Source organism: Sitophilus oryzae, unplaced genomic scaffold (assembly GCF_002938485.1).
Source record: "Sitophilus oryzae breed Bouriz unplaced genomic scaffold, Soryzae_2.0 scaffold_1175_pilon_pilon, whole genome shotgun sequence".
Lineage (NCBI taxonomy): Eukaryota > Metazoa > Arthropoda > Insecta > Coleoptera > Curculionidae > Sitophilus > Sitophilus oryzae.
In genome coordinates this window covers 370,056-384,408 of record NW_022145810.1, presented here as the reverse complement: position 1 = coordinate 384,408, position 14,353 = coordinate 370,056, and the positions used below count along the sequence as shown (strand labels likewise).

General features: G+C 32.4%; 1 protein-coding gene across 2 annotated transcripts; it reads right to left on the bottom strand.

Moving 5' to 3' along the window:
* Window positions 1-11,800: 11,800 nt before the first annotated feature.
* LOC115889218 lies at window positions 11,801-13,168 on the bottom strand. 2 transcript variants are annotated; one of them, XM_030909169.1, is made up of 4 exons: window positions 12,887-13,168; window positions 12,633-12,833; window positions 12,152-12,538; window positions 11,801-12,000 (listed from the first exon to the last, which is right to left on the bottom strand). In XM_030909169.1, the coding sequence occupies exons 1-4, from the start codon at window positions 12,963-12,965 to the stop codon at window positions 11,873-11,875; spliced, it is 795 nt and encodes a 264-aa protein (XP_030765029.1). In that variant the 5' UTR covers window positions 12,966-13,168; the 3' UTR covers window positions 11,801-11,872. The 2 variants fall into 2 exon arrangements, with proteins under 2 accessions (XP_030765029.1, XP_030765034.1); XM_030909174.1 differs by having other exon boundaries at window positions 12,152-12,493; window positions 12,887-13,165.
* Window positions 13,169-14,353: the final 1,185 nt, after the last annotated feature.

Genomic DNA, 14,353 nt, shown 5'->3' with positions numbered 1-14,353 from the left:
ACCCCTTTCCTGATACAAACGATGCGCCAGGATGGATACAAAAGATGGTACATTAAGTGAGACAGGAAATTGTAGAGAAACAAGCCCTATAACAACATTTTAATGAACACTGCTTTACAGTGACTTTTAATTCTCCATAACTTTGCCTCACCCTGTATAACTTTTCGGTCTAAATTTAATTTATTTAACATACAATGGTTACTGTAATTAAATATCAGGCTACAAGGCCAACTAAAATCTGTGGTAGCTGTTATTACAAAATTTAAACCTTCATTTTCAAAAATGTGGAAATATGTCAAAAACCTCAAATTTTAGTCATATACTAAAAAAATAAAAAAAAAAAACCTTTATTTTTCTCCCAGAACTGAAAAATCACTCAATATATAAGGTGTTCCATTACAAAAAACACAACTTTGATGTGTAAATATTTTCAGACACCTACAAATGTTTCAATTAACGCAACATGTGCTCCCAAAATTTAATTTCGATAAACTACTGTTCCTTTGAGCCTGGTGTCGTACAAGCGAGAGGCGCCACCCGGCATAATCGCTAATGTTCTTGAGAGGTAGCGAGCTTTTCACTATGTATTTATTACGTTGTAAAGTAAAATATAAATAATAATCGGGGTATCTCACACCGCACATTAGCGGTTAAAGGTTAATTATTCCCGAATAAATAGATGTCCAACTTCGCAAACAGATGACCGTCCAACTCGCCCAGGTCGTTCCTTGCCAACTTATCGCCTTGTCCAAAACTAAAACGACTCTCCGGCCGGCATGTTGCCGTGTTGTAGTCGACACGTAATGTAAACAAATCGCGCTCGGACATCGACGAAATCCCATAAGGACCCGGAAGTTTCTCGGCTGGCTTGTTGATTTAGGCCGGCGACGACAGCGCTTGCTATGGCCCTGTGGTGGCCAGGCGAATTAAACGGAAGACTTTGAGAAAAATTAAGGAGCAAACAAGACCGAAGAACGCTTGAGGGGAAGCTCCTGGAAAGCGCGAGTTAGAGTGTTAGTCTCGTTGTTATTTTAAAGTCAGATAAATGAAAAGATAATTAGATTCATTAACAATTATTTTATATACCGTGCTGGCAACTGTTACTTTGGGTCGGCATTTACGTGTGGAAGTAAATCCTATAGGGATCTTATTGAGTCGGAGTGAGAGAAATGCGACTGTGCTGTGGCGGCGTTGCCACATTTACGTCTTTCCCTATCAAGTAAAGTAAAATCACGATCGCAAACCGATTATTTTAAAAAAGACTTTTTCAAGAGATAACTAGATAAATCATTGACATGTTTGAGCATCTGAAATGGAATTATAAGGATATCGTTAGGTGTCATTTTTTATAACGAGAAAAACGCCGTAATCGCGATAATTTAAAACTCAACTTTTAACATATAACAAAGCCATAACTGGAGAAAACCACTTTAGATATTGAAACTTTTTTTTTTTATTTCCAAAAATCGGATATTTTACAATATATTTAAATAAGAAAAATTGATAAGGTTGTTTTTTCCATTCAAAAATTGTAAAACAATCCATCCATTTACTTTAGAGCATAGCAATTTCAGCAATCGTGTAATTTTTTTATTAATAGAGATTTCATACCGTCTACAAAGAAAAATACAGCAGAAATATTAACAAAGTTCTTGAAAAAAAACTACAATCTATTATTTCTATTAGATTTCGAGATATCGATTTTTGAATCTGTGAGTTCTATTAGCGCGACCACTATGGAACACTCAATTCCACCTTCGTATTCACCAAAAAATGCAAGTGTTTCTAGCTTTGCACTTAAAAATTCAAGCTTCAATGGAAATTACAACGACTGGTTAATAATTAAACAAATGGCATCACGAGACGTAATTTAATCGTGGAGCTGGTTCTACGACGTACACCTTTCCATAGAACTTTTGGTACTGACAGAGGTATTGATATTGATTGGGTCGACTGGTCAACTGCGACAAATCTGCTATATCCCCTCCACGTCTCTTAGCGATGTGCATAGTTTCTCGGTTTATTTCATACTCTTATATACGTGTTTGCATTGGTCCCTTTGTTCAGTACATTATAAACGCATTGTGCTCTTCTTACATACAGAAATTGGACCCAAGACTAAGCTTCCAGCCCTTAGTATAAAAACCAGCCGTTATGTTTTAACAGCAGGGTTACGGGACGTCGTTGCAGCCACCCTAACCCAAATAAATTTTTAAATAAATATACATTATTTTATATAATTTATAAACAAATACACAGCTCGATCTCTCATGCACCAGAAATCAACAGAAGAATTCAAGTTAGCATGAGTACATATAAAGAAACTCAATCATATAATATAGATCGCCAATTTGTACCTAGTCATGACCTATGTGCAAGGAAATGTGAACACTTGAACATACTGGGAAATAACCAAGAGAGGCTATAAAGGAATAGAGTGGGTACGACAAAAGACCCAGGTAATTGATGTCACCAACAGAGTCAAATCCCTCAAAGAACAGACAACAGATGGAGCACAAAAAAAAACATAGGTACCCACGAGGGTTCATAACCTAGAAGGAGACTGAACCTGAGATAACTACGACATTAGGGAAATGAGCAGAGATAACTTGGACCCGCATAGCTGCCAACAATAGACAACACCCCAATGGGCCCAACTACAAAAGAGAGTGAAAAAACTAGTAAGGGATGAAAAAAAGCTACTATGTAAGTGAGGCTATTACAATTGAAATGGTTGAATATGTTGAAAATGATGATGATGATGAATTTTTAAATAATATCTTCATTTTATTTAACTGTTTACTTCTTTTAAATATTTACTTATTTCAAGACAAAACCGTAATTCTCAGCACGAAGATTTATACCAAAGTTGGCATATTATGAATCGATTTCTAATTCCTTCTCGTCTTCATATAAAGTTAGCTACACAAATACAGTTTTTCCTTATCGACACCATTGCACAATCGACAGGATATTGTAAATGCGGATGATCCACACAGGGATTGAAGTTATATCTAAGTGCGCGATTTCTCTTTAAATTTACGTACCGTATCTTCAAACTCCTGATAAATTTCGCTTAAGCTTATATCGTCTTAATTTTAATCTGGAAGATTTTGAGCCCTATCTTCAAGATTTGATAAAGAGTAAATGGTTAACCAAAGGTTCTTATATCTACAATTTAGTTTTATAACTTAACAGAGTATGGAATTATAAACTGTGGGCAAAATTATTCTTTTAAATATTGTGTGTGATTTTATTTAAGAAAACAAGATAAACCATGGAAACCATCAGCAAAAAATGCGTATCACATGCATAAGAATTGTGAAAATAAAAAAAAAGAAATACAGAATCAGGATCTTTATGTAATAAAGAATTTTACGCATTGAAATTGTTAATAGACAAATTGTAGTTCTTTACAGTGTTTGTTAAGGACTTAATTTTAAAACTTCTTAAATATTTTTTGCCGGTAGTGGTCAACGGGGTATAAATTAGACTTGAGTTTTTACATTGTTAAAATAATTTTGTTAGCTGGGGAAATATAGTGTACCCGGCCGTAGTTCCAGCGGTAATGTATCGATCTGCGGAGCGAGAGGCACTGGGTTCGATTCCCAGTCAGTACGATCTCAAGGAAGGCAATGACAAATCACCTTGAGTATATTTGCATTATACAGGGTGGTCGAAATTGGTCTGTTTAACAGAGAAAACATATTTCCTGACTAGATAGAGCAAAACCGATATAAATGTCATGGGCTCGATTTCCGAGATACGTTTAATGGCGTAAACCGCCTGTTGATATTTTCACTGCCAACAAAGATACGGGGTCTTTTTGAATTTTTTACCATTTTGAAAATTGCCCATAACTTTTTTATTTCGTGGAATAATAAAATTCTGTAAAAACGTTCTTAAGGCACTTTTTTAAGCACAATCCAGTTGCGTACTCAGTTTTTTTCTATGCTTGCTCTTTTTGTCAGAAATAATAAAAAATATAATTTTTAAAATGGAAATCATAGTTGGCTATGAACTTAAAAAAAATGCTGGCGTTTAACTCTTTCCAACGCTATAAAGTTATAGGTATCTATTTCTAAGAATGAGAGAAATATTAGGTTTTTTATCTTTATATCCAAGCGGGCTTTGATTTTGTGTTGACCTATTTGTCTAATTATTTTTTATCACAATTTAGCATAATTAAAAACTTTTGAAAAGGTAAATTAACAATTAACAACTAAAAAAGGTCTATTATTAGTAGTAATGGTAATTATTAGTATTAGTAGTTACAATTGTGAAATCGGTACAATAAGCAAAGAACAAAACTAAAAAAACGTATTTTTGCTGTTTAGCTTATTATGTTATTAAGATGTTCAAACTGAGCACCTCCTTGTTGAATAAACAACTTTTGAGCACAGGGTTACGCAAAAGTTATGGGCAATTTTCCAAATGGTAAAAAATTAAAAAAAAACCGCATCATAGTTGGAAGTGAAAATATCAACAGGCGGTTTACGCCATTAAAGGTTTCTCAGAAATCGAGCCCATGACATCTATCTCGGTTTTGCTATATATAGTCTGAAATAGGTCTCAAAACAGACCAATTTCGACCACCCTGTACAGCCTCTTATAGTGCCGTTCGGATTCGGCGACAAACTTTAGGTCCCGTGTACTTGTGAAACACTGAGACACACATCACAAGTAGGGGAGCGGGGGTCACGTTGTTACACGGGTAAGAAGGTACACGCCGTTTTTACCGAGATTTTAAACTCTTTGGTGGATATAAGTGGACTCATTTGTTTTCTTATAACACCGTGCATTACATAAAAATAATCAGTGACCCGCAAAGCGCCAAGCTGCTAAGTTGTGTGCATGTGTCTCGATTTGAACCAAGTAAGTAAACAAATCCTTTACGAAATTTTTGATTTCTGAAGTCTGTATTTTTTATTTCCTCAAAAATTTTAACCTTGAACGTTCATAATACATCTGCCTTTAATTTGCAATGTTGTTTTTTTTCTACTATCGAGATCCATTAATGCTGACTTCAATTTATATTTAAAAACGTGCCATGGGGCAGGTAGTTACAATTTTTTGGGGTAAGTTGTTACATGTAACAAAAAAATACCATGCCTTGTACCGTTCGTCTTCATATTTTAAAAACTAGAAATATCCTTTGTTTTTTTTTCAGAATGAGAAACTATAAAAGAAAAACAGAAAGAGGGACAACTAATCTAGAAGTCTATGAATCTGCTGCAGCAGAAGTACTGCAAAATAAAACGGACATTCGTAAATCAACACATAACATCAACGGACATTCGAAATGTTTAATTTGTATGTCGATGTCCCCCTTATCCAGGTATGTCAGAAAAAACAAAAACAACGAATCTTGTTCATTGGGTTGCGTTAAACCTAGATTGGTATTCTCACAAGAAACAGAACATAAATTAGCTTCTTATCTACTCAAAAGTTTAGAAATATATTTTGGATTACTACCAACAGAAGTCCGAAAACTAGCTTACTAATGTGCTGTAAAACTCGAATTAACAAATATTCCCCCCAGCTGTCTTAAAAATAATATGACTGGGCCGGACAGGTTTAAAAGTTTTATGGATAGAAATCCTCAACTATCTCTATGAACACCAGAACCTACATCTTTGAGTAGAGCAACGTCGTTCAACAGAACCAACGTTAAAGATTTTTTGACAATCTTCAAGGCTTACTCCAAAAATATAAATTCACTGCTTCGCGTATATGGAACGTTGACGAAACAGGTGTCACAAAGGTACAGAAGCCTAAAAAATAGTTGCTGTCCGTAGTCAAAAATAGGTCTATGCGATCTCATCTGCCGAAAGAGGAATACTTATAATACTTGCATGACCCATAAATGCTGCTGGAAATTCAGTTCCGCCGATGTTCGTATTTTCCAGAATGAAATACACGGATCTTTTCCTCGATGCTGTAGATATTATAATTAATCATAAATGTTAAAGGCTGTTTTAAGTGATATGTTTTGTTTATAACGCTTTGAAATAATAAAAAATTATTTATTATTGATGATTTTGTTTATGTATCTACCGTAACAGCGTGCCCCGAAGCTGTAACAACTAGCCCCAAATCGGGGGTAAGTTGTTACAATCGACGCTTTTGGTTAAATTGTTCATTGTGAAAAAATTACATAAATTTTAATAACCTTTCAATCATATTTTAATAGCTGAATAGACATACTAACGATAAAAGCAATCCAATGTATAAATTATTTAATAGTTTTTGTCATATTGACAATTATCTAAAAATTGTAACAACGTGCCCCCCGCTCCCCTACATGCGAGGGGTAGCCGACGCTCTGTATAGAGTATGGCACTGTAAGAATGTAAATTTATATACAGATAAAAAGTCATGGATTATTTTGTGGCATTTAATTTTTAAAATTTGATTCAGAACCTCGAAATTAGTGGAATATATTAGTGGATTCAATTATTTTGTATAGTCAAGAGTTTACGATCATTCAAAATGTCTAAAAAAATCTAATTAAAATTAATAATAAGAATTAGAATATCCTTTCGAATTATTAAGCTATATCCTTAGAGAAAGCTTACTAATTAGCTTATAAAACAATCAATTTTTGATTTATAACCACTGTTTCTCTTAACGAATGATATTTAAAGGCCAAAATGACATTACTAGCAAATTTTGAAGTATAATTAGTGGAATAGTGGAAAGAGTTACTTAACCTTTTTCTACTAATTGAAAATTACTACGACTAATTTTGACGTTCTCAATGCTTACATAGAAATTCCACTAATTTCAGTGTGCTGATTAAGGCTTAATAATGTTAATAATAAAACTAGGTTTAAGTGGCATCATTTTTCAAAGCTTTATATGAAACGTAACCCTTGCTATCATAATCTATATTAATATATAAAATTTTTAAGTGACTGACATGCTGATTAATCACGATCCTGCGCAAACCACTCAACGTAAGAAGCTCAATTTTGGCATACAGGTTGATTCTAGGGTGTAGAGGTTCGATAAGAAGGATCGATAATTTTTCGAAATTCCAGTTCTAAGAGGGTGAAACCACCCCGCAAATATTACAATATTTCTTATTTAAAAAACGGTCAAGTTTCCGAAAAAAACGCTTAAACACGTATATTTTATTTTGTTTTCTTACATATTTTAAGATTTTTTTAAAATGTATACAGGGAGTTTCGAAAATCTGGTCATTGGTTAATCACGATCCTGCTTAAAGCGCTTAACGTAAAAAGCTGATTTTTCGAAAACAGATTGACTTTAGGATGTAGAGGTTCGATAAGAAGGGATTTTTCGAAACTCGAATTCTAAGGGGATGAGACTATCCCTCAAATATTAAAATATTTTTTATTTAAAAACCGGTGAGTTTTTCGAAAAAACTCTTAAACGCGTATAATTTATTTTGTTGTTTTACATACTTCAAGACTTTTTTATAAATTTATACAGGGTGTTTCATAAAATATGACCATTGAGTAATCACGATTCTGTTTAAACTGCTTGACGTTTAAAGCTAATTTTTGGCAAACGGATTGACTGTGGGGTGTAGAGGTTCAATAAGGAGGGGTTTTTCGAATCTCAAATTCCAAGAGGGTGAAAACGCCCCTCAAATATTACAATATTTGTTATTTAAAAAACGGTTAGTCTTTCGGGAAAACGCTTAGACAAGCATAATTTTTTTGTTTTTTTTACATATTTTGAATTTTTTTAAAAAATCATACAGGGTGTTCCAAAAAGTTGGGTAATTGATTAACCACGATTCTGCTTAAACTGCTTGACGTAAGAAGCTTATTTTTGGCAAACGGATTTTTCGAAAGTCAAATTCCAATTGTTGCTTTGCTTTATCATCACCATTACAAATGATTAAAAACGAGATCGGTATGTGTATATGACATAAATTAGGATTGATTGACGTATTCAATTGTTTTCGGTCACTTCCTGTTCTCACCGGAAATGACTACACTTTTGATTTTTTAAATTTGATTTTTTTCGGTATTTTTTTACTTTATTCGAATAGAAATGACACTCTGAATCGAATGACATATCATATGTCAACTTTTGACATATTCGCTCAAAAACAAATTGTATTTTAAATTTCAATCTAGAGTGCCATAGCTGTGTTAAAAATACTAATTTTTAATCAAGGTGCCTTGGAAAACTAGATTTGATAGTCTAGTGTTTTTAGTGTCTTGTCCTGGCCCGTTAAAATGCCCAAATAGTATTTTGAATCATATCTCAATTTTTTCAAATGGAACGAGGGTGGCTCATTAACATATTTGGAAAAAGCATTTTTTTACGAATAATTTGATACCGCACACTCGGTATTTTGAGTCAAATTGTCGTTATGAACCGCAAGTTACAATTTCAATTAAACCATATGCGAAAATGTCAAAAGTTGACATATGATATGTCATTCGATTCAGAGTGTCATTTTCTATCGATCAAAGTAAAAAAATACCGCGGGTGCCATTTAAAAATCAAAAGTTGTAGTCATTTTCGGTGAAACCGGAAGTGACCAAAGACAATTGAATATATGTCAATCAATCCTAATTTATGTCATATACTAACATACCAAATCTCGTTGTTTTATCTGAAAAAATAAAAAAGTTATAGGAGTGAGCCACTTTTGAGACGCACCCGGTATAGAAAATTGTATTTCTTACTGAATTTAGTATATTTTTATCTCATTTTAAAACCATACAAATGTTTTAAAACCACACAATTTGTATTAGGGGACATTGATAAAGTTGGTGTAGGCACAGTAAACAAAATTGGGTAGGGCCAGTGATAAAACTTGGGTAGGGACAGTAAAAATATCTGAGATAAAGACAATGAAAAAACTGGCGTAGGGACAGTAAAAATATTTGGGTAGGGGCAGTGAAAAAAGTTCTCTAAGGACATTGATAAAACTTGTACAGGGACAGTGGAAAAATCTGAGATAGGGACACTGAAAAAGGACAGTAATAAAATTTTTAGTAGTTTGGTAGGGACTACACAAATTTTTTCACTGTCCTTACAGAAAATTTTTCAATATACCTATTCCAATATTTCTACTGTCCCTTCGCCAAGTTTTACAGTGACCCTATCCCAAATTTTTTCACTGTCCCTCCAGAAAAAGTTTTCAATGTCCCCACGCAAATTTTTTATGTCCCTAGCCAAATATTTTGACTGTCTCTACATCAGCTTTTTCAGTGTCCCTATCCTAAATTTTTACTGTCCCTACAGAATTTTTTTTAATATCCCTACCCAAATATTTCCTCTGTCCCTACGCCCACTTTTTCAGAGTACATATCCCAAATTTTTTACTGTCCCTACACAAATTGTATGTCCCTGGAGGTTAAACTTTCCCCCTCCCAGACAATCAACATCTACATAATTGTTATTAATTATATTTGTTTTTGGTACGATTTGTAATATATTTTTTTTACTTTATTATGAACATTAATTCAGTAAGAAATAAATTAGTAAAATATATTCTACCAAAACTTACAAAAATAATTATTGATAAATCCAAAATATATTCCTTTTCAGATTGTATCATTTCTTCAATAATACATTTTGATCTAAAAACCAGAAAATAAATGCTATTCTACATATTTTTATGAAATATTTATGCACAAGTACAAAAAAATCTAGAAGGTGCAAATAAATAATTGATATAAAATAAAGTGTAAAATAAAAAACTAAGAATATATTACTTACTTGTTTTTTGTATCTGTTAGTTGATAGTTATTTAAAACATTATTCTTATATAGCGTGCTTTCGTTAATATGGTACTTTGGATACAAGCCATAAAAATTGCAATTCAGATACAAGTGATCATTGGAATCAATGAATACTTCTTCATAAATATTATCAGAACTATTTGATGCTAAAAATTGAGAAAATACCTAGTACAGAAAATTTAAAACCTAACGAGAAATATACGAAACATATTTTTAGATGCATATTTTGCTCACAATATTTTTTAGCATCATCATAATATAATTCAAACTAAACATTAATTTTTACCACTATTTACTAAAAAATAGAGTTTAATGTTTAAGCTACAACTTTTTTAAAGTCTCCTGTATTTTGAAAAATATATTTTAATTGTAGGTAACTATTAATATTCCTTAAAACTATAGAGTTTAACATTTTCACATAGTTGTAGCGTTTTTTTTGAACTACCACTGCGAACGGCAGATTTTCATCGGAGAGTAGTCGTGGGTAAGGTATTTCACTAGAGAGAAAACTAATCAATAACAATAAACAAAAAAATACAGATATTGGGCGCCAGGCATGTACAGAGAAAGAAAACACAGTTGTTTATTACTTAAAACTAATGACTATATTTATTCATGATGTTCGTTGCTGATACATGACATTGTAGAGTTCTAGTGAATATGTAGTGGTTATATGTCAAAGAAAGTGGTGGTAAGAGTTGTACTAAATATCTATGAAAACAACTATGATAAAATACAAGACATGTAAAGTTTAAGAGAATATATGAAATGTAGCATTACTTTAATTAATTTGATATATTTTATATGATGTTAGTGCAATAATAATATCTATAAAAAAGTAATACTATTACAAGACATAATGCAATGAAACCTAAGATCTAAATTATATTTTAACTACTAAATCGACATGAATGTTCTTAACAATCTAACCACTCAACATAGTCTATACGATATTATTTAAGATGTACGTTATTGTTTAAGACTGTAAATGTTTTGAATGTTAAATGCAAAACTATAACTTAAATCTACACTTAGCTGTTCTTTATGCAATCCTGCTTTAAACAGTAACAGCGTGAGGTGGTCTCGCATCTCTGTACTCAGCCATCCAACACAACCAAAGGGGGCCAGAATGAGGGCACCATGAATTGGTACAGCTGTAACTAACTAGCTTACAGCTGGGAACGAAGCAGCATGGGACTCTGCTACATCCGCGCTGTGGCACTTATATGTAAGAAAAAATCGTTCTTACTGGGGACACTCGTCCACAGGACATCCGTACATAAGATAATGTCCGTACATAAGACACTACACGTACCTTGGACACAGTCCGTACCTTGGACACAGTCCGTACCTTGGACACAGTCCGTACTTTGGACACAGTCCGTACCTTGGACCCTAAAAATATGAAACTCTTGTTTAAAACCAAACAAGGTCTAATAAACAAAATAAACCTACCTCGAAATACTTCCGAGGGCTCAATAAATAATAAACAACCTGTCCTTTTCTTCCATGTGACATTCTGAGGACAAAAGAAAAGGGACGCCAACGCCAGCAAAATACAAATACAAGTTGGGACCATCCGTAACTCTACCCTAAAAATATTCAATAATAATATCGAATCTATAAAAGGTAATAACTCATCTTTACCTGTAGCCTCGAAATAGCAGCTGATTCAAATTATACAGCAAGACTTAAATAATCACCATTTCCAAAAGCTGGGATACAACAGAGCGTCAAAACAAAGTGAGGTTAAGCACGGAGAGAGTTGACAGGAGCGATGTTGACAGCGCCTCCTCAGAGCGATAACAGGGTTGTGTCGAACGATAACAGGGTTGGCGACTAGGGAACGTAAAAATTACGCGTCAAATAAACTATCCGGCCTGAACGGGAGAGAATCCGGTGATGATAGGCCCAGACATCATATATTATATATAAAAAAGACATGTAACGAACTAAAAACGTTACATAGTGAATGTAATAAATAAACTTAAGTACTGGAAATTTAAGTATTATTTCTCTAAAAATTTATTGCTTATTGTAAAATCAGTACCTTCATCAAAATACCACTTTCGCTACTGGTTCTGTCAATATTGTCAATATCACCTGTACTCGTGACTGCAGTGGCATTCAACAAATCATTACCTAAAATTTGTTTTTTCTTCTTCTGTATAGTTTTCTATCAGTGCATTTTTATTTTCAAATATGCTAAAGTTACAAGCTTCTTCGAGAACTCCTATGTCTTGCTTGTCGATAATTTCTGGTTTATCTTAAATTGAAAAAAAAATATGTACCTGGTAAAGGCAAAAAGTTTTTTCCCAATTATTGTAATGAGCTAGTTAATTTTGTTTTATTGACTCATTCTTTACTTATTCTTAACTTTATTTTTCTAAATACTTCTGTATTGTATAAAATCTTACCTTTGACACATATTACAATCTCATTATTGCCACTATCAATATTATACCCATCATTTTGCATCATTTCATTGATTTTATCCATATAGGATAACAGATTTTTACGAATTTCTTCAAGCTCATCTCCTTTTGTATTTTTAGGACTTACTTTTTGAATTGGTTCACTACTACGAAATAGTCCGTCTTTTTTATTGATTTTTTCGCTAATTTTTATACCACTAGACATAAATTGTTTGCTTTTCTTTTGTGAATTTTCACCTGCTGTAATAGTTTTGCTACGTTCCGTATTAGTTGCTAGATTTCTTATCAACGAAGTTGCAGATATATTTTTATCACATACGTATTCTGAAATTTTGTTGTTGAATTTACAAGATTTTACTTCAACTTGATCTTAAATTTAAAAGAAAAAATACATGGTATTGGTATTTTTCATTTATTTCTTAGTGATTTATTAAAAAAACATATAAACTATATGAAATTTTACCTCCTGCTTTGAGTTCTTTACTTTTTGATGCTTTATATTGCGATTTCCCTCTTATTATTTGACTATTTTGCAGTTTTTGGACATTTGAAAAGTTCAATACATTTTCCGAGGTACTATTTTCAAAATGTTTTGCCATTTCTTTTACAGTTTTCATTGTACTGATAGAGTCCGTACTGTCTGATGTTAGAGGCATGGCAGATACTTAAAATAATATTTTTAAAGTTTACGAACTTAACTAAAAAAAAAATACTCACCTGAATGATTTGTTCTCTGCAAATTTTCGAAAAAATTGGTCAAGTCAGAGACATGTCTATTTTCTAAATGTTCGCCCATCTCTATTTACCAATCACTATTTACTGTACTGTGTTGGAAAAAAAATATTTTTTCATTCATATAACACAGTTAACACGATATTAAATGTTATTATTTTTTTATTACTCATTTTTAATAGAGCAACATTTTTGTCTAGTTTTGTAATATTTTAGGTACCTACAATCGCGTAAAAAGGAAAATTTTAACTAGCAAAATACACTTAAAGCTAATCAAATAATCTATAAAAGGGCTAGATTAAATATAGAAAAAATTGTGTATACCAGGAACATTATTTTTGATTTATATAATTAAGATAGTTCAAATGATAATAATTATTGCACTTATTGAATGATGATATACAGGGTGGTCCGAACTGTATTCCGGAAACTTCGGTTGATTAAATTACGTAAAAAAGTTCGTATAAATGTATGTCCTAAAATGCTTAGTTTCGGTGATACAGGGTGTAGAAATTTCATTTTTATATCAATTTTTTCCAAATAATTTCTGAAGTAACGTCAATATTTGGTTAAAAATTGGGGGCTGAGAGTTTTTTGGCACGACAAATTTGATTTTGATGTCAATATGACTTCTATTTGTAACAGTTATTCCGATTTGCATGAGATGTTGTGTGTCTATGTGTTGATAAGTGTGTTTGGGAAAAAATGTAAATAACTCGAAAACAGTTTGTTATAGCGAAAAACTTCAAGAGGTAAAAATTAAAGAAAATAAAAAACTCTATTAGAATCAATAAAAAATAGTTTATTAACCTCAAGCAATGACGTACAAAAAAAATTTGAAAATCGAGCAATTTTTAAAAGGAATCACCGAAATGCAAATTACTAATTTTTTAAGCATATTCACAAATAACATGGATATTTAGCATCAATTCAACTAAAATACAGTTCTTGTGACATTTCCAAGAAATATTTATTGGTGGTTTAATAATATTTCAAAATTAACAAAAATTGTCAAAGCTATCCTTTACTAAATACATTTGTACTAATAATGTGCGAAAGCAGCCTCCACCTTGTACCGGCCGGGGCTATTTGCAATTAAACCAAGGTCTTATTGTTACCATTTTGTAAACAACTTGTTTTTAAAAATACAGTGACACTTTGAAAAATTAGGCTACAGGTTGGAAGAAAAAAATAAAATGTAATGTAAACTGGCGACTTTCAAAACGTTGCAAAAAGATTCTCATCTGCGACAAATTACATCCGTTTTTTTTAGATCCTGCAGCACAAAAGTCTGAGCCAGTCGAAGCTGGAAATACAGTCTTATTTTCATTATATGGTCGACATAGGCTAGCAAAAGATTTAGATCAGTTGAGGTATTTTATTAGCTACCTTACCTCCAACAACTAACGCAGCTGAAAATCATTATTATAGGACCTATTTATAAATGCAGTA